Below are 21,498 nucleotides of genomic sequence, written 5' to 3'. Positions count from 1 at the left end.
TGTAGATTAGGCACTTTCTGGCATGGACACAAGTCAAATCCATGAGGAAGACAAACCCCTTCGTCCTTGCTCTCAGAGGCCCCTGTGGTGCACTAATTTACACTGTATCATTCCATGTCTGATCTTGACTCCTGATTGGCTCTACTTTTGTTTGTACTCAACAATATTTTCGTGTGCCTTGTTTGTTACATTTCAGAAATATTTATAAAGAGAATTACTTTTTATTGCATTTTGGTATTGCCGATTTAAAAAAAATAACATGTTGCTAAGTATATTTTTTAGTGTTTTAAATTATCTGAGCACTGTATATATAAAGTGTCTGAATTCAATAAAGAGTCTCTTTTTAGTTTAGGGTATCATTTGATCTGGCTAAGCTGAACTCTCATCTACACATACAATTGAACAAAAGTTTCTGTGTATAAGCTAGAAATCATTATGGAAATTGAAATCTAAATGGGAAACTGATTGAACAAGCTATTTTATGGAATATTGGTTGAAGCTTAATCTGAGTTAAGCCATTGCCCCTAAGGTTAGAGCTACCTCCTGCTGTTAAATATTAAGTCAAGTCCATTTGCATAACATAAAATTCACATGCCTACAAAAAAGAATCAAGCTTGCATCCCACAATGAGTCAGTCGCATCTTGCCTATATGACTCCTTATGCTTATAGAGGCAAGGGGCAAACTGACTGATGTAGTGTTGTCAGGAATGTATCTTTTATGTGTGCTCTCCCCTGGTGTAAGATGCAAATTGATAAAAATGACGATCAGGTGCGATGCATCTGACTCGGCTAAATATATAGAATATGTCTTTTTTTCGGACACAATTTATGCCTATGTTTTAGATTAAATTGCTACCAACTCTTGAAAGAGATATCTCCCCTCTTAACTCAGTGAAGAAATGAGCTGCATGCACTCACCACAAATGTGCGCATTAATCGAGGCAATTCCTGTCCTATTTGGTAAGCTCAGGGCAGACTGCCCCCAAATTGATTACTCATGTTCAAACACCCATCAGGGTTCATGCAGATTTCAAGTGTTTATTTGAATTTATGGTAGGGGTCGGACAGGCTTTGGATCTAAATAAACGAACATCTCCTGGACAGTGCTGATGCCGGGTTATGGCTCCCTTGGTCTGGTCGCAGGACTAAAAGATTCGGCCAAAGGTGGATTGTGAATTCTCCACAGACTTTGCTATTTTGTGCGTCCGCCAAAAAGTTGGAAGACATTGAGTTTAGTCCCTACCACATGAGCAGGTGAGTGGACAGTCTGACTCAGCAGCCGAAATTGGGAATCGTAGTGATTGGGAACATGCGCTGGTGACATATAGAAGTTTGCAGTATGGTGAACTCTCTGGTGTAGTCGCATATATATACATATATGCATTTTACACCCCCTATTTGCCTAGGGGATTTAATTAACCCATTTCAAGGAACCAGGAAGGCTAGGGGCGATCCATAAGGCTGACCTACAGGCAGACCAAATTATGATTGCCTTCAGGTGCTTTTGCAGGGTAATTTACTACAGGCACAGTATGTAGAGGAAAAAGATTCCCTGATTCAAAAGTATAAATAAAGCTTGCAGGGCTGCAGTACTTATTAGCATCTTAAAAAATGTTATTAGTCTCCTCCCTCTTTTTGACCATTTTTGCTTAATGCCAGTAACACTGTGTACAAATATTAAGGTGGACAAAGGTTCAACAAGTATTCTAATCAAGAGGCTTGTAGCATACAGTCCAGTGTAATATGCATAACTACTAAAATGTACGTTCTGCAAAACAGAAGGGATAGTCCTTTTCCTTTACTATGGAATAGACCCAATGGAAATAAGACTAAGATATGCTTCTTCTTCTACATATAAAAACCAGTCGATGATATACTCCAAATTATTAAATGCCTACATCTCCCATCAACCCGCTGACTTCTTGTGGACATGTAATATAGTAAGGATCATTTACATTCTCTGTTAAGTGCTAGATATGTTGGTGTTATATAAATAAAGGTTATTAACTGGTAATAGAAATAAGTTTCCAATTTATAATATTATACCTGTATGTGCATTGAATATGTCATGTATAATGTTATACCTATAAGCGCATTGTGTATTTGATTATGTAAATCGTTATTATTATGTTTGCTCAATCTTGTATTGTAGCTGTGTGTGTTATCAAAGGGGTAGAGGAGAGAAGTTAATTATATTCTGTAATATTTTTGCAGGTATGCTGTTTTTTTTACATCATTACACGATCGCCTGTTCTTTGAAACTGTGGAGATATATCATGCTGTGTGGATTATGAAGGGGTTAGAGAAGCAGGTGTATTATGAAGGGGTTAGAGGAGCGTTGATTACTCCCTATAATGCTTTTGTAGGAATAAAATCCATATTACATTAATCACAGTGTGAGCAATATTTCTAAAACCAGCATGGCTGATGAAATTGTAAGTGATTGGTGATACAGTTAAAAGTATGCAGACTAGTGTAACATTTTTAAAAGAAACAAAATCTACTTTATAGGGTTATTGAAAAGTTGAATTAGACACCAACACCACCTTCAGCAAACACCTTTAAAGCACCGCCCAGCTTTTACACTACCTGAGAACAATGTGGTAAGTTTGGCTGTGTTTTCTATTAAAACTTTTAGCACACACATAATAATATTAAAACATTTCAAATAATTGGCAGTAGAGCACTGTTTAGGCCACTGCTGTCACTCCTGCAAAAGCATCATAAAACAGTAAAAAAAACAAAAAACTCAAATGCTATGAAAAACATTACGCAGTTTAAAGCGAACGCACTGATTTCGGCACTGTATTCTCTGTGCTGATTTGTAAATGTTTCTCTGTGAGTTACTGTGCAGCTATTAGCTGAACCATTCAACAGTGCAGAGCATCGAAGGATAAAAAAAAGTGGCTGCACCAGGACACAGAGAAGAACATGTGACATTTTTGTCCCCTACAGTCTGGATGCATATTGTTTATTCATTTAGCAGATATAAATAGATAGTAATAATGTTAATTAAGTTTACAGCCATTCTATTAGTTGGGAGGTTTGTCCTAACTCGCAGAATATTGAGTGTTATGACACCAGAGGAGGTAAGATATGACCGTAATGTGCAGGTGCTGCACTGCAATTTAAGGGTGTTTTTAGGGGAAGGTAGGGGGTAGAGGCGGCATAGCACTCTGGAAGCGCTGGGCACACACCCTGGGGACGTGACATGACCCATTTTACATATGCAGCACTGCCCCAATTTTAGGAGGCATGATGATAAAAAGCAGAAGTCTATGTTGAACACATTTGAAAATTAAAACATGTGTAAGCCATTCACCAATTTCAAGGTGATTCTGATAATAGGATGGCTTAATTCTAATCAATGAGAGTACCATCACTGGGTTACATGTAAAGTTTATATTTTTAAATTGACAGCAAAATTAATAGGAGCATTTGCCCAGCAGCATTTGCACAGCGGGACACATTTTTGAAACTTTGTAAATGACGTTAGCATGTTTACTGCAATCACTATTACCTCTGCATACTTCATTAGAAAGTACTTTTTGTAACTCCTAATAGTAATTTTACTCCCTCCCATCCACAACTGTTTAGCGCTTAGTGGTTGGCTAGTCAGGTGAATGATTATTTTATTTAAAAAAAGAAATAAACAAGTGACAACGTTGTTGAATTCTGCATTGGTAACCCTGGATCTTATACAAATGAAAAGAAATGAAAAAATTAAATGATATCTACAGGTGTCACACAGTTGCCATCCAAATGCGAGTTTCAGGTTTAAAGTCGGTTCTTGCCCTAAAATATTTGGGGATATTTTCCAAATGTGGTATAAGCAGAAACTGGCTGTGAAGTAATGGTAAACTACAGTGCTGGTAATAATACTCCATATTCTCTGTAATTGTCCATATCTGTACCTTTAACTTGCCCAAAAAAAGTGCTGATTTTCTGTAGAATAGAGTAAATTTACCATTAATTTATAATCGCTTTTGGAGAATGCCCCCTCCGCTCCCCCTTGTGTGCTTTCACTACTACACCATCTTTTTCCCCTAGGAAATGATTTCTACAGAAGTATACAGAGGCTTACTACTGGTGTCTCAGCAGTGAGTGTCAAACGAAAGGCGCTATATTGGTCAATTTGCATAACAAATTGCATATCATTCCACATAATATAATAACATATGGGACACTGTGGGAAACCTGAACGGAGTTTTATAACGCTATCCCTCATGCAGCATGACCCTGCTGTTAACTTCTGTGGTCCCCATGAGATTCGGAAGTGATGCCTGCCACATGTACAAATCATTCTACAAAAGAACATTTGGGAATCTGGCAGTCGGGATATGAATTACACATTTTCACAGACTCTTGAGACTTCTATGAATTGATGTTAAACAAGATGTTAAACATGTCCAAAAGGTCTTTAAAAGATAATTCCACCTAAAACTGGAATACCCTAAGTAAAACCTGGACACCAAAGGTGTTACTTCGCTGGGATCTGTCAGCACCTCTTACATCGTTATCAACATAGTCTATTTGTAATACTCTGCTCACTCTTTCATATTACTGCAGAAGTGAGAAGAGTCCAGTAATGTCCTCTGCATTCTTCTCGCTTCTATCTTTCTTTCCTGTTGTACATCGACAACCTGCTGCCGGTGGAAAAGTGCTGGATAGAGCTCAGCAGTGATGGGCAAATGCAAGACATCAGTGGGCCCACTAAATAGATTGAATACTGGAACCCAGGTAAGAAATCTTTGGGACCAGGCTTTACTACACGATATTCAACCACAATCTATATTATCCTTTCTAGCCCTGGGCAGCACGGTGGCTTAGTGGTTAGCACTTCTGCCTCACAGCGCTGGGGTCATGATTTCAATTCCCGACCATGGCCTTATGGTGTGTGGAGTTTGTATGTTCTCCCTGTGTTTGCATGGGTTTCCTCCGGGTGCTCCGGTTTCCTCCCACACTCCAAAAACATACTGGTAGGTTAATTGGCTGCTATAAAAAAATTGACCCTAGTCTCTCTCTCTCTCTGTGTGTGTGTGTGTGTGTGTGTGTGTGTGTGTGTGTGTGTGTGTTAGGGAATGTAGACTGTAAGCTCCAATGGGGCAGGGACTGATGTGAATGAGTTCTCTGTACAGTGCTGCGGAATGAGTGGCGCTATATAAATAAATGGTGATGATGATGATGATGATGATAGCCTTTTGCTATTTACTTGCAGTTTCTTTTTGCACTGTTGACCTTAATCTGTTTCCATTCTGTAACAAAAGTGAAACATGAAAGGAAAACTCTAAATGTTTCCAATAATGTATGATGTAACCCACTACTGTTTCCCATGTGTTGGCCCACATATGGAGGCTTTCAGGGTAACCATTTCATAGCTTTGGACAGCCCTGACATTAGGATGTTATAGGTAAAAAGAAACTTCAATATGTTATACTCAGAGGTGTAAGATAATAACCTGCTAGTTAGTCCGTGCACATGAAAGATTAAGTAACAAATCTTGCATTTTCCTGTTACTTTAACGCTATTAACCTTTAAAGTATAACAATTAGCATTTTAGCTCAGTGATTATTATTTGTGTATAAACAGACTCATGGTAATTTCCAACGGTATACACTAAACTCGTTTTCACCTTCTGTGGCTAATGAATGTTTAAATTCTTACTTCTTCCAAAATATGATGATGAGTAAATCCCAGCGAAATATTGTTTGTTTGCACTATTTGCACTGTCCTTGAAAGATAAAGTGTAAAGTTGGTAATGTTTTTTTTTTCTCTACTCCCTGGATTTTCTTGCATGTAATATCAAGGACATAACATATCATGCTTCAGATTCTCACAACTCTTTCTCTATCTATAAATCTTTATTTGCTGAAACAGGCTGCAAAGTTCTCATAATAAACAGCTGGAATTGTATGTAAGGACAGCTACGATCTATCAGTTTACCACACTAGGTGGCGCAATAGATTTGAATTCTGCTCAAACAGTAATTTCAGGCATTTTTAAAGCATACAATGTAAAGATGAAAAATTTCACTTTTGAAAGCCAGATTAAAAACAAACAAACTATGGCTTCTTGTTTGACTAAATGTTGTTTAAAAGGCAAAAGGTTAAAAATGTTAGAACATGTGTTCTTCAGATAAATAAACCTAGAGAACAGTTTGATTCAACATTAAAACATAAGTTGTGACATTCACACAATATACAGAAATCTCCATTACTTTTACAGAATAAGAAATACTATGTATTGTACAGTACACCTACTATGTGGAAGAGCCACACAAATCATACTTTTCTAGCATAGAGTTAAATATCCTGTTGCTCCCCAGGTGTTGTGGAAGTGTAACTCCCAACCGTTCCTACCAACCCCTAATACAGCAAATGTGTCTATGGGAGCCCTTGGGAAACCCGAACAGAAACCAGGGTACCCTGTATCTGTTTTGTACTTGGTTTAGCAGTGAAGGTGACATTCCCAGACCCCCCTCACAGCCACAGTCAGCCAGGGACATCTGTAAGAAAGGTCTGTGAGCAAATAAGAATGAATGAGCTGCACTATGCTTCACTGCCAGACTGTCACTGTCAGGGCCGCCATAAGGGGGGTATGGCTGGTACAGCTGTGAGGGGCCCGGACAGACCTCTCCGTCTGTCCGGGCCACTCAGTCAGACCGATGGTGCCCCCTTCTCCTCTCCAATCTCTCCCCTCCCCTATCAAATTAATACCCAATTATAACTCAGCAATTCTGCGGCTCCCAGGCTCTGATAGGCTGGGAGCATGTGGCGCAGTGATGGCAAAACTGCGCCGCGCTCCCTGTCTATGAGTGACCATTTGCTTCCGCATCGCGGAGGAGAAGGTGAGTTATATTTGGTTATTAAATTGATAGGGGAGATAGGAGAGGAGAACATTTACTTAATTGGGGGGAAGGGAGAGTGGGGCATTTACTGGGATGTGATTAGTGAGAGGAGGATATTTACTGGGATGGGATGTGGGGAAGGTTTACATTTACTGTGATGAGGGTGGAACAGAGTATTTACTGTGATGACAGAGGCATGTACTGTGATGAGGGAGTGGGGTGCATGTACTGTAATGAGGGAGGAATATACTGTGATGAGGGAGTGGAGGGAGGCATGTACTGTGATGAGGGAGTGGGGTGCATGTACTGTAATGAGGGAGGAATATACTGTGATGAGGGAGTGGAGGGAGGCATGTACTGTGATGAGGGAGTGGGTGCATGTACTGTAATGAGGGAGGAATATACTGTGATGAGGGAGTGGAGGGAGGCATGTACTGTGATGAGGGAGTGGGTGCATGTACTGTAATGAGGGAGGAATATACTGTGATGAGGGAGTGGAGGGAGGCATGTACTGTGATGAAGGAGAGGGGGAATGTACTCGGATGAGGGAGGCATGTACTGTGATGAGGGAGTGGGGTGCATGTACTGTAATGAGGGAGGAATATACTGTGATGAGGGAGTGGAGGGAGGCATGTACTGTGATGAAGGAGAGGGGGAATGTACTCGGATGAGGGAGGCATGTACTGTGATGGAGAGGGTGAATGTACTGTGATGGAGAGGGTGAATGTACTGTGATGAAGGAGAGGGTGAATGTACTGTGATGAGGGAGTGGAGGGAGGCATGTACTGTGATGAGGGAGAGGGGGAATGTACTCGGATGAGGGATGCATGTACTGTGATGGAGAGGGTGAATGTACTGTGATGATGGAGAGGGTGAATGTACTGTGATGAAGGAGAGGGTGAATGTACTGTGATGAGGGAGTAGGGGGAATGTACTGTGATGAGAGAGGGGGGCGCATGTATGGCGAAGAGGGAGGTGGCAGGTATGGGGAGGTGAAGAGAGGCCCTGCCAAATTAATTAGTACTGGGCCCCACAGTTTCTGATGGCAGCCCTGATCACTGTACTTGAGCAGAGCTTAGTTCTCGTAAAAAAAATAATCAAGTATGAGTTTCAGTGCTCCTCACCACAGGACAGGTAAGTATTATGCAGGGGAAATGTGCAGAGGTGTGAGGGAGAAGTATGTTACAATAAGGAAGGGATGGGGAATAGACTGGTTACTACAGAGGTGAGAGGGGATGTGTCACTAACAGGCAGGGTATGTGTTAGTACAGAGGTGGGGTGGGGGCAAATGGTGCATGTTATGACCATACTCTGTAGCACATGTGCGAGGCGTCCATGCCCTCTATTTGTCATGGCCACACTCCCTCCGTCATGCAATTCTACTTCCATGGGGAACAATGTTAATAGTTATGGCATGATTGCAGATAGGTATTTATCTTCCTGTAGAACATTCAACTTGTTTTACATTTTTACACAAGTCAAGTTTTATTGTGGCCCCTTCAAATGACTACAATCTCCCAATGTGGCCCTTGAACCAAAACAAATTGTGCAGCTCTGTTTTAGATAACACTGGCCCATCTATTCTTTCTGTATAATTTTTTGGCACCAATTTATATTACCATGGTGGTGGTATATCTACTAGAAAGGTGACATATGATTTGCAACAGATAAGAATCATCAGAACACAGAATTTGAAAGAACTGGAATTCTCAGAAATATATTTGTGATTGTTGCAAGTTTTTCAGGTAACTTAAGCAATACCCTGCTGTTAATGACATCAGGAAGTGAAGTTTACTTTGATTTTATCCTTTTTTTCTGGGGGGTTTGATAACTGTAATATGAACTAATATAATTGTATGATGGTTAAAATCATTTGTTACATAACTACTTGCCCAACATGATGTTATACACTAATGCATTTATAAATTATGTATAGCATTCCATATAAATAGATATCTACCATATTAGAAAAACATTACAACATTTTATTTGCATGTCACTTCAGCAAAACTTTATGTTTATGTTACAATTTGCAGCACATTTGACAGTAATACAGTGGTTTTCTTACAGCTTGTCAGACCCAAGTTCAACTCTGTTTTATCCAATCAGGTGTAAAGAAATAGCATTTTTTCTTATTTGTTCTCATTGGACAGCATGGATGATGACCACTATGCAATGACAATTTCTTAATTAGGATTCATACATTTACCATGTGAAAGAAATGCATTAGTAGTATAAGACAGAAAGTAACTTATGTGATACATAACAAGTGGGGAACCAACTGTAATAAAGGAGTAAACTTAAAGAGAAGCCATCACCAGGTACTCAGTTGCCATTTTACTGCTTTACTAAACAATATCTTGTAAAACAGGGTTTCCCATGACCCAGTTGGTCCCAGGAGAAAGCATTTAATACACAAAGGTGTTTATGTACTATGCCCTCTCCTGGGCCAGCGACCTCCAGACCTCACAGGAGAAGTGTGACATATAGAGGAAGCCAAGCTGCTGGTGTGCATTTTACACTGATAGCTCAGCTTGAGTCAAGCTATCAGACTGTGCTATGCTCACTTCCGGGCCGGCTCTGTACTGTAACTCACAGCTCTCCTGCTGTGAGTTATAGAGGACCCCCGTCCGGAAAGAGCATAGTACACAAAGAGTACAACGATCTCTTCCTGGTGATCAAGGTCATAATGCAAGTCCAGTATTTATTTCTAACTATATAGTGCACAAAGCACTGTCATTATCATCATTTATTTATATAGCGCCACTAATTTCGCAGCGCTGTACAAGAGAACACACTCACATCAGTCCCTGCCCCAATAGAGCTAGAGACAATTTTAGAGGGACTAGGGACAATTTTTTGGATGGCAGCCAATTAACCTACTAGTATGTTTTTGGAAAGTGGGAGGAAACAGTGGAGCACACAGAGCAAACTCACGCAAACACGGGGAGAACATACAAACTCCACACAGATAAGTCCATGGTCGGGAATCAAACTAATGACCCCAGTCCTGTGAGGTAGAAGTGCTAACCATTAAGCCACCGTGCTGCCCACAACTATGTAATATAGCTTCTGACCAGCCACATTTGAAACATTATAATAAATAGACTCGAGTGAATTGTTTAAGATTGTGTCATATTTTGTAGGTATATTCCTAGTCCACAAGGTTAGTGAGGTTTAGTGCAGGTCAATGACGTTACCAACTTGCTTCAATGTTTTGTAAAATACTTGAGTAATGGGAATTAAATAATAGACAAATAAACAAGTCAAATCAAATGACAGGTTCTCTCTTCTCTACTAATGCACTCACTACTTGATTCTATTTATTTAATATGTATCATTGTGACATACAAATCCCTTATGTGATTTACAAAAATATATTGTATGAAATGAAGCCTAAATCACTTACTACAATAAGAACATACTTGCTGACTTTTAGTTTTTTAATTTCCGTGAGATCGCGGAAGGGGAAGGGGAAGGAGCGTGGTGGGGCCGATTGTGCCATTTTGGCCTCACCCCCATCGTGGAAATGGTGGAGGCTTACATCCCCACTTTCTAGTGAAGTGGGCAGGAAGTGGGAGAATTGTCTGCTCTCCCCGGAGTCCGGGAGACCTACCCGGAATTTGGGAATCTCCCGTACATTCCCGGAGAGTGGGCTAGTATGAATAAGAAATAATGTAGCACAAATTTCAGTTTATCTACTTACTACAGAATAAAAAAATATAGTCCAGAGGAGTATATATAAGTGTCCCCCAAGAGCCACCAACAGGTTTAAAGAAACTATAAATGATCTATTACAAGAACATTGATACTAGAGAACAGTTGTTCCAAAAAGAAATGAGTGATCCATATATATATAAAGTAAGGGACATTTGTGTTGCGTTTCAATGATCATATCATTTTTAACCTATGCAGCACATTGCACATTTTATCTCATCAGTGGAAATCAATAGTTGCTCAGCTGAAAGCCTTCATATTTAATAACTTATTCAGGAAGCTGAGGAGCGTTATGTGTATTTTGTCATTCATATGTTATATATTTTGACATTTGATGTTACTTCTGAAGGGAATGGAAACTGCTGCTAACTGGATGGTAAATTAATTTTCAGCTGCTGAACAGTGCAATAATTGCTTGTCTGCTTGGCAAATGCATCAGTCCTGAGCATAGACAGAGAAGCGCTGCCCATCTTCTTAGAAACAAAAATGGAAATGTGTGTTTGAATTATAAATGTACCCAGTGCAGACGCACTAATCACTTCAAAATCTCTGCACTTGGGCAGGGAGGGGAAAAATGGCACCATCCATAACAACTTTAACTGGCCTCACTTACTGGATTTGTGGCAGTATGGGAAAAGTCTCCTCTCAAATGATCTTTTTCTATCATTACTTTCCAAATTAATGACTCAGATTGAGCTGGGTTGCTCATTAATAAAAGACCAAAACTAAAAGGAATCTAGTGAGCTTTACGAGCGAAGAAATGCTTGGAATAAAGCTGAGGTTACACAGTATGCATCTGGTGCACTGCTATCTCACATGTACACAAACAGGTAAAGTCACACACAGAACATTCTAACTTATATCTTGCTCTAGTATACATTGCTATATTTGTCAAAATATCATAAATTGTAAGTATGGTTAGGATGTTTTGAAATAACTGTTCCTGCACTTATTGAGCTGTAGGGCTCTAAAATTTGTAAATTTATGTACTGCAAACTGTCTCTCTCTCTCTCTCTCTGTATATATATGTATAGTTGCCTACGCTCCTGGAGTGTCCGGTAGACTCCAGAATTTTTGGGAGTTCTCCCGGACTCCCGAGAGAGCAGGCAAAAATCCCGGATCCAGCTGTTGCCGTTGTTACAGATGGTGGGGGCAGGGCTAAATGCGCCATTGTGACCCCGCCCCGTGCTGCGATTGGCTAAAATTGCCTAAGATTGACAGGTGGCAGAGCCTAACGTACATACACAACTAAAAACAGCAACATTCAATTCATCTTAGCACGGAAAGGATATGTACTACAGCTTACGATTTCTTGGAGGCAGCAGGTCAGGAGGGGGAGTTTGCCCATGGCCAATGTACATTAAGGGGTGCCAAACTCAAACATACGCAGCCTCGTCTGAATCAAGCTCTGGGCATCTCAAAGTTACCTGTTTTTCTTCTGGATCTCTTGCTCCAGCTACAGGGCTAGTCCAAGTCCTGATTACTAGTGATGACAGTCGCGTATGGTTGTATGTATGCTATAACATGTGTGTGCAATCAGGAGCAACTGTAAAAATGTTTTTTATGTTCAGTAGACATAAAGAACATCCTAATAAATGTATTTTCTTGGACAAAATTATAAACACCCCACTTAGCTTAAATTATAAAAACCCCTATTCATTAGCGCACGTATCATCAGATCCGCCCCAGGCTGTATTCGGGCGTGCATATGCTCGTATTTCGTGTATTTTAAAACAAACGCACATTGCGCTCAGTATGCGTGCCTTGATGAATCAGGCCCAGAATATTTATGGAAACATTATCATGTTGATGGATGGTCACCTCCCCTTACATCACCTACACCAAGTCACAAAGCACATGTTCGAAGGTACATCGATTTGCGTAAAATAGCTCTGCATATGCTCAGAAATGGACCTTATGTCAATGAATGCAATTGCATGATGCAACTCCTGTCCAGATACAAATGACAGTTACACTGCCTACGACATGAGATGCTGGACCGGGGAGGGAAGGAGCGGTCTAACGTAGGCTATGTAGATTAAGAGTGGGTACACACTACAGAAAATTTCTCCCAATGCAACATCTTCAATGACTTAACCAACGACAGAAAAAAAAAAGAAAAGGTCCCGATCAGCATGCCGATTCATGTGTACACACTATACATGTTTTACACAATTTACCGTCAGATCTGTGCTCTTCGTCTGTCATAACCATCGGTTGAAAATATCGGGACTCTGCACACTCCATAGAGATCTATGGACACTGCTAGTCCTGAGTGTATACACACTGCAGAATTGGAAAATCTTTCCATCATTCAATAACATTTTTAGTCTAGTTTAAAAATCAAATGAAACCATATGATGTGCTTTGAAACTATAAACGTTCAACGTTGCAGAGTACACACTAATGTAATATTGGGCCGAACGGTCGTTTATCATTTGATTGGCCGGATAATCGGCTGAAAACACTGTAGTGTGTACCCAGCCTAACCGGGTGTTCACTGATAGTGTTGACTGTCACTGCCTAATCTTTTATTTGATAGTGCACTTCTGTGTGCCACTAGCTATCACAGAACATCTGTATGCAAGTAAGATAGACTATAAAACTTCATTGTATGTACAGTACACATTGAAAGCATCCTTATTTATGTGATTAATCATTTTTATGTAATTAATTTAAATCAATTAAATTAATTTGTATGCGTTCTGATGTGACATTTTATTGTACATATGCATGTGCATATACTGCAGTCTGTTCTGTGTGTCTACGTACAGCTAGTACTGTGTAGGCAGAATGTACTTACACCAAGATTTAAATGGAAACATATCTTGAGATACCCTTGGATTTGAATACGCTCAGAACTACGCACAAGTTCTGTGCTCTTTTTTCAAACGAAACTTACATGCAAGTTAAGTTCGGACTTGAATCAGGCCCTTCATACACAGACTTATGTCCAAAAACTACTGAAGGTCAGACCCTGCTAGACTAGATGTCACACATCCTCTATCTCAGCACAGCCTGCACACTGTACCTGCCATGCCCAGATTTATATTTCTATCGCCACTCCCCTCCCTGCTTGTTCGGACAATGCGAAGGGAGATAACATTGGTCAGAAAACTCCCACTGCACATCCACCTGTCTGCATTATACTCTTTTTACGTTGACATAAATGACCACAGTACAACCTTAGCTCTCTGCCCCTGAAATGTAAAAATGTAAATGATTATTTAAAAATCTGGAGCTCCTGTATATGTAATTTTAAGTTGGTGATTATTAGGGTAGTTAATTTTTTTTAAGGTATATACTGTATGTATCATCACCATCACCATTTATTTATATAGCGCCACTAATTCCGCAGCGCTGTACAGAGACCTCACTCACATCAGTCCCTGCCACATTGGAACTTACAGTCTTAATTCCCTAACATACACACACAGACACAGACAGACAGACACAGGCACACAGATTATGGTCAATTTTGATAGCAGCCAATTAACCTACTAGTATGTAAACCCACGCAAACACGGGGAGAACATACAAACTCCACACAGATATGGTCATGGTCGGGAATTGAACTCATGACCCAGTGCTATATGCAGGGGATTTAATTATCTGCAAGGTGCTATGATTTGTCTGTGTTTTTTTCTCAAATCTATTAAAATCTTCCCTTGTGTCCCTTACAGATAGGAGGAGAAAATGAGCAGAGATTCTGTACCGTATTAGCGGAAATGTCCAGTGGCACCTTACAGGTAATTTAATTCCACCCTATAGGTCTTAATTTTGATAACAGGTTGCAAAAAATATCTTTATATTTTCTAAGCAGGAAAAGCAGGCAAAATTAAAAATGTATGCCACATCTGCCCGTATGCAACAATCGTTAGATGGAAGTAAGGCAGAGAATGTGAAGACAAAAATTTGAGGGTTGGAAAATGTGTTGTGGATTTGGGGTAATATCATAGCTGCCTACACTCCCGGAATGCCAGGGAGACTCCTTAATTTCTGGGAGTGCTCCCGGACTCCCGGGAGAGCAGGACAACCTCCCGGATCTCGGCCAGTACTGTAACTTACATGAGGGGCAGTGCTTAGTGATGTGATTCACGCTTTATCATGGCCCCCAAACATGGCAAAGACAGTTTAGGGGGGGGGGGGCAATGACGCTACTCTCCAAGCCCCACCACCACATGACCAGCTGCCCCCTGGACCTCCCGGAAAACAAATTGCCAAAGTAAGTAAGTATGGGTAAAATACATTCTGGATGATGTTTATGCATTTCTGCATGTGTGATGCGATATGCATATGTGTCACCGAGAATGAATTGACACATATGGGCTAGATTTACTAAGCTGCGGGTTGGGGATGTTGCCTATAGCAACCAATCAGATTCTAGCTATCATTTTGTAGAAGGTACTAAATAAATGAAAGCTGGAACCTGATTGGTTGCTATAGGCAACATCCCAACTTTTTCAAACCCACAGCTTAGTAAATCTAGCCCATATGAGTCTTGATAGACTGAGAAGGGACTTGGATGGCAGGGACATTGTTTATATATTTTATTTATATTTTATTTTACTTTATTTGCAGGTGGGACTGATCAATGTATCCCCTGTCCTTGAGATCACTAATAATAGTAACAATGATCTAATACTAGCTGGCATAATTGCCAGCATGAAATCACTATCAACAGTGATCTATTGCTACTGAGAAATAGGAGAGACATAGATTGTGTCTCTCCTACCTTAATGTGCTTAGCTCCTCGAGCAGGAAGATTCCGCAGCAACCCTAATGCACAAGCGATGCTTCAGCATTAGGGAACACATTGCATTTGCTGAGCCCTGTGTTTTAATGATCATGTGTCTGGGAACCGGATCTAATAGTTCCTGGTCACAATGCTGAAACTAGATGCTTTTGGTAATAGCTTAAGTCCAGTGGCAACATGATTAAATACGCCATTTCTAAAGGCTGTTTATCTAACGCCTATTAAAGTAAAGCGACGCTTGACAGGACGTAGATAAACGGATTGCAGACTTCTAATTATATTCTTCAGAATTTATAGTAGTGTGCTAATTCTTCCTATATAAAATATCCAGGCTTTAATAATATACTAAAACAATAAACTCAACAATAATAAACAATGACATCAAAACTCACAATTTATACAAATATTACTCACAGGTGTATGTTAGCATCAACTGTGTATTCTAAAAAGGTAAACATACAGAAAATATACAACGCCCTAGAAACAATGGCACGCTGGCCCCCAGCTTAGTAGGTTTGATTTCAATCTGAAATAGCCTAACAATGCTACCTAAGTATTTTGTGCTAAGAAATCCTTCCATAATAATTACACTCATCTTGTATAAATTTTCTCAGCAATAATGTTTCTCTAAGATGACCAGATTAAATATATTTGTAGTAGTATTCAAGTTTACTTTTAAAGGTTTGAAATTCAGTAATGAAATACATCTACATATTTTATAACCAAACATTGCAGACAAATTCTGTGAATTTGGGGACAGTAAGAGCCCATACACACAGGTATTTTAAAACAATATTATTATTATTAACCTTTATTTATAGGGCGCCACATGAGGTTCCGCAGCGCCGAGGGCAAACAACAAGATGCATTATATAACAGCACAATACGGTAAACAAATAACACTACAACTCTCAACACAGCTACTTTGGTGCAAGGGCTATATTCAGTACAGGCTGAAACCTGTGCCCATTAGCGTGGGCGTAACTAACAGGTTTGCAGTCACTGAAAGAGGTGCAAAGACAATGGATGAGTCCATGAGTACATAGTTCTCCTTTTCAAAAGAGCACTCAAAATGTAATCTCAAAGTCTCCCTGAAGCACAGTGCACTATGTACATAATAAGAACTCTCATAGAACTTCATAATATTGTACTGAGCATTAACACTCATGAGTGCTGCAGGCAGTATTGACACAATGTAGAGCAAACGTTTGTTAGAAAGTATGTGTGTACAGGTCTTTTCACTCATTATTTTGTGGCTTATTATTTGGTCTCTTATTGACTTCTATTTAATAACATCTATAACGTCCATTCATTGTAATTATAATACCACGTACTGCTGTTTTTAATACACTATTGTTTTTTCCCAGTAATATGATGAACTTCATTTTATTAATTCATTGATTTATATAATGTGGATGAACATTACATTTGTAGAATTATTATAAAATGTTTAATATATTCTATACATACTTTACTGATTTCACAGGTGCTAATAACAGTTTACTAATTTTACAATTCTTTTTTATATCTAAAATAATATATATTTACACACACATACACATTCATAATTTAGTTCTCATTGTATCGCTGGATTGATTCGGATACAGTTAGTTTGATAAGACGCTGCATTAACACTGTTTCTGTATTGTTTGGTTAGTGGTGTTATGAGGAGTTCTGCAGTCTCCATTAACAGCTGCATCTTTTGTCTTCTACCTAGCAAAGTACCTGAATGGGGAATATCTTCTTGTGTGTTGTATTCTAAAAGCCTCCCAGAAGCATAATGCATGCTCCCATGGAATGCAATGATATTGTACCGAGCATTAACACTTGTGAGCGCTGCAGGCAACATTTGAACTGACAAAAAATGAAGCAGACATTTGTCAGAATGTATGTGTGTACTGGCCCATTCGCTGCCATTATTTTTTGGGCTATCAACATTTAAGCACATTTGCCAGGCTTTAAGAACGAGAGTTGAATGTCTGCTATTAATTCCAGTAAGTACAAGTCATCGAAGAGTCATTTCTGCATGTACAAAAAAGTACTCCCGGAAATTCACAAATAATGCTCACCCATATTCCTGGATTTGTGTTTTGTTTTTGTTTTTTTGTTTTAAATCTGTCTGCGCCTACTTTTGTGGGATTGTGGGTCTGGCTGGAAATTTGCATGATTGAAAGAGTAAAAACTTAAGTCAAGCCTAATAATACTTTATAAACATCTGTTTTTTACATTTAATGTTTCCCTTAAATTATGACTCATTCTAGTCTCATTTACTAGAACAAGGGAGAACATTTGTTCTTTGCTGATAGTGGCTACGTGTATGTGTACATCATAAGCATGCAAGTGACCTGAGGCTCTATTATATAAACAGAGCCTGTCTATAAGGATGCTGCATGCACGTGCTGTATACCAAAACATTAACAACCTGCATAAGACTGTTATAAAACCATCCTCTGCTGCAGAGCCATTAACCCTGCGAGTACACGCAGTGATATTGCTGTTACGTCCTTAGTTAAGCTCTTCAGTAAACTAACCCATTGATTAAGTTTAGACGTGTGTGGCTTAACATCCAAATCCAACACGGCTGAGTTCTTTTACAGACAACCGAAAGGTTCTGCCAATAGACCTGACTATCTATCTCACCACTTTAGATGTTTGTGCTTATGTATTTAACCAATATAATGCATACAGAAGTAGATTGTCCCCAGTACCCTTCCAACAAGAGTAATAAGGCAGTATATTGCTATAACTCCGACTTTCAGGAAATGCAGACAATATTTCTGACACCAGTGGTATAAAGCGCGATAAGGTACATAAGGTTTGTACTTATACTGCAGGGTCCTCTCCCTTAATACTGCCAATGTCAGCTGGTTTGAAACTATGGGCTCGATTCTTCAAGGCATGTATCTGCCGACTTAAAGTGTATCGTACGCAATATCACCATCACTCTACACATGCCCAGAGCCAGGGGATACATCCATGAACGCAGCACTGCCTGCCCTGTCTTCTAACGCAAAAGACACTACAGCCTACGATTCTTCCTGTACGTTCTTTTACAAAATTATAATCCACGTAGGCATTGGCTGTATCCTGAAGTGTATTGTGCAGCAGAGCACAGCAAAACAACACCCAATTTCAACAGCACACGTATCTTGAGATCCGTGCCTTGATGAATTTAAGAGTGCGCAAAGCCTATATACAGTCGTTTAATACCAAGCGCAGGTTGCACTCAGTATGCGTGCCTTCATGAATTAGGCCCAGAATATTTATGGAGACATTATCATGTCCATGGATATTCCCCTCCCCTTATATCATCTACACCAAGTCACAAAACACACTTGATTCATGTTCGGAGGTACATCCAGTTGCATAAAATATCTCTGTGCATGCTCATAAATAGACCTTATGTCAATGAATGCAACTACATGCATTTAGGGGAGGGCTGGCAAATTTTAGCCCGAGGACAAGACTTGACTCAGCAGTCTATTAAGAATATTTTAAAGGAAAAAAATGCAAGTGGTCCAGTGACCCAGCCCAAGGTATGAGACCGACGTAGGGGGGCAAATGTCCCCTTGCCCCCCAGCCCAGCCTGCCCCTGCATGCATTTCATGTCTGAACGCAAATGACAGTTACGTCTGCCTAGGAAATGAGAGGCGGAACCAGTGAGTGAAGGAGTGGACTAACACAGGCCATGTAGAGTAAGACTGAGTACACATACAGAAAATTTCTCCCAATGCAACATCTTTAATGATTTAACTAATGACAGAAAAAAAAGGTCCCGATCAGCATGCTGATTTATGTGTACACACTATACATGTTTTACACAATTTACCTTCAGATCTGTGCTCTTCATCTGTCATAACCATCGGCTGAAAAGATTGCGAATCTGCACACTCCATAGAGATCTATGGACACCGCTGGTTGTGAGTGTATACACACTGCAGGATTGGAACGACATTGTTCCATTGTTGAACAACATTTTTAGTCCGGTTAAAAATCAAATGTAACTATATGATGTGCTTTGGAATGATAATCGTTCATCGCTATATATTCTTAGGCCCACTGTAAGCATAATATATTTCACTGTGGCTATTCATTCTTGAAGTGACTAGGTTAAAGTGGACTCATCACCTAAAAATTGACTATTTACCTTGATTGTACAACAAATCCTACCTATATGTTAAATATTTTATCCCGAAATGCCCTTTCAGTTGTTTTTGTTTGTTTTTTTAATTCATCTGTGATCTCCCTCTTTCTGGAATACCACTCAAATGTCAGTGACATTTTATGCAAGGGTGAAGTAAAGCAAATTCAATAGAATTTTTAGTAGATTTTAGGAGAACAGAGTGGTAACTGCAAATGTCAATTTCAAAATAGATAAATTATTATTTGAAGTTTTAAAGGTATCCAGAGTACATGAAGAGTGAGTGATCATTTCTACACTATTTAATTGAGTTGTAGCTGTAATATTTCGTGACATCATACACACAGGTTCCGCTGCAGAATGTGTCCAATAGCCTACTCCGTATGTATAGGCAGATCAGATTAGTATACTAGTATAGTAGATTCAGATTAGTAAAGATGTTAATGATGATTTGCTTATTTATAACGGTGCTGTCTGGTGTAGGGCATAATTTTAGAGCATATTGGGTAGACCCCAAACGTCAAAATCTATGTGAGCATGACAGATCCACATTTATAGACACTTATTACAATAATATTACGTTGACTAATACTTTCTTAATTACTCTAATCATAAATCAACCCTATAAAACTTACTAAACATATTTTAATGCTCATGTTAGTGTTGCTTTAGCTTTAGTGGAAAATAGTGTTTGATATGAACAGAATAAAAGTTTGTTTTCATACAATTTTATTTATAATTTACAGATGACAGATGCTGCAACATGCTTTGCACTTCCATATCTAATTGATTTTGTGCCTCCAAAATTGGACAAGCAAAAAGATTTCAGAAGGACAGAAGGAAAATTGTTGTCCTTATAGACTGGGTTTGAGTTCTGGGAATAGTTTACACTTAAAAAACAGGTACCGTAATGATGGTTTAAAAATGTAATGGATCTGATATTATAGTTTAATCTATTTGATTTAAGTGGGTTTCCACCTTTAGATTACTGTTTATTTATATGTGTTTTATATTGTTTACCGCAGGTTATACTTTTCAATCTTATATTTCTGTAGTGCTTATTTAATTAGATTTTTTTCATTTTAGTTGAGCCTGGATATACATCAGCTCTGTTATATCCATGCAGTGGATACAATAGTACCAAAAGATCATCCAGGGGCAACTTAAATTCTACTGGATATCCAGTGATAACTGAAAAACTCTGACAGTATAAATAAAGGGCTAAGAGACGAAGACAGTAAGATCAATCAATGCATTTAGTAAACATTGCAGATGAGCATCTACAATTTAAAAAAACAAAGTGATTGGGAGGTTGAAAAAAATGGGATTATTAGAAGTCGTGTTGTTATTAGAACTCACCTCTCCATCTCTTGGCCACGGCCTTCCATTCTGTGTGTATTTGCTCTGATTCTGCCTCTTTTTTTGTCCTCCATCTGCAAATTTACACAGTAAAGGTTCTGGTGGAGCTGAAATTACAAGAGACAAAAGGATGTATCATTAAAGTCATCCACAGGACAGGCTCCTACTAACAGCTTTCAATGTCCTCCATAGTGCAAATCTTTTACCGCCAGATCTTTCTTACTTAAGATGTTTTACTTTGTTCTAGCTCGGACTGAGTTAAGTATTTAATGTAAAAAATGAATAACCAGTACTAGTAATATTAATTCTTGTACACCAAATAAAGATCAATAGTATAGTTTCAGCATCCTGTAATTACTACTTTTGCAATGCTGTTAGTGTTATCTCCATGATGACCAAGAAGAATCAGCCTATGAGTTGTGTGACATCATAGGCCAATAATAAGCTCTGACTCAGAGGGTGCTGTGGATGGGTACCTACCATAATTGGAAGCCACGGCTGGGCTACCAAGCTTGGTCCATGACCAGGTACTTTGTTCCAACCCCTCTTGACGCACCTGTCTCGCCCTAATCCAACCCTAACCACACCACATAGCAGAATAAATTCACCACCATCATTTCAGCTATATTTATAGATAGCAAATCCCACATAAATACAAATACATTGTTAAATGGTAT

General features: G+C 39.2%; 1 protein-coding gene across 4 annotated transcripts in view; it reads right to left on the bottom strand.

The window, feature by feature from the left end:
* RBMS3 (RNA binding motif single stranded interacting protein 3) overlaps positions 1-21,498 on the bottom strand; it is a 466,009-nt gene that overhangs the window by 47,185 nt on the left and 397,326 nt on the right. For all 4 annotated transcript variants that reach the window (XM_075212374.1, XM_075212376.1, XM_075212375.1 and 1 more), the window contains exon 7: positions 20,822-20,928. In XM_075212374.1, coding sequence (XP_075068475.1) covers positions 20,822-20,928 — 107 coding nt within the window. The remainder of the gene's footprint in view (positions 1-20,821; positions 20,929-21,498) is intronic.

The sequence above is a fragment of the Mixophyes fleayi genome, chromosome 5, assembly GCF_038048845.1.
Source record: "Mixophyes fleayi isolate aMixFle1 chromosome 5, aMixFle1.hap1, whole genome shotgun sequence".
Classification (NCBI taxonomy): domain Eukaryota; kingdom Metazoa; phylum Chordata; class Amphibia; order Anura; family Limnodynastidae; genus Mixophyes; species Mixophyes fleayi.
This window is presented reverse-complemented; position numbering and strand designations above follow the sequence as displayed.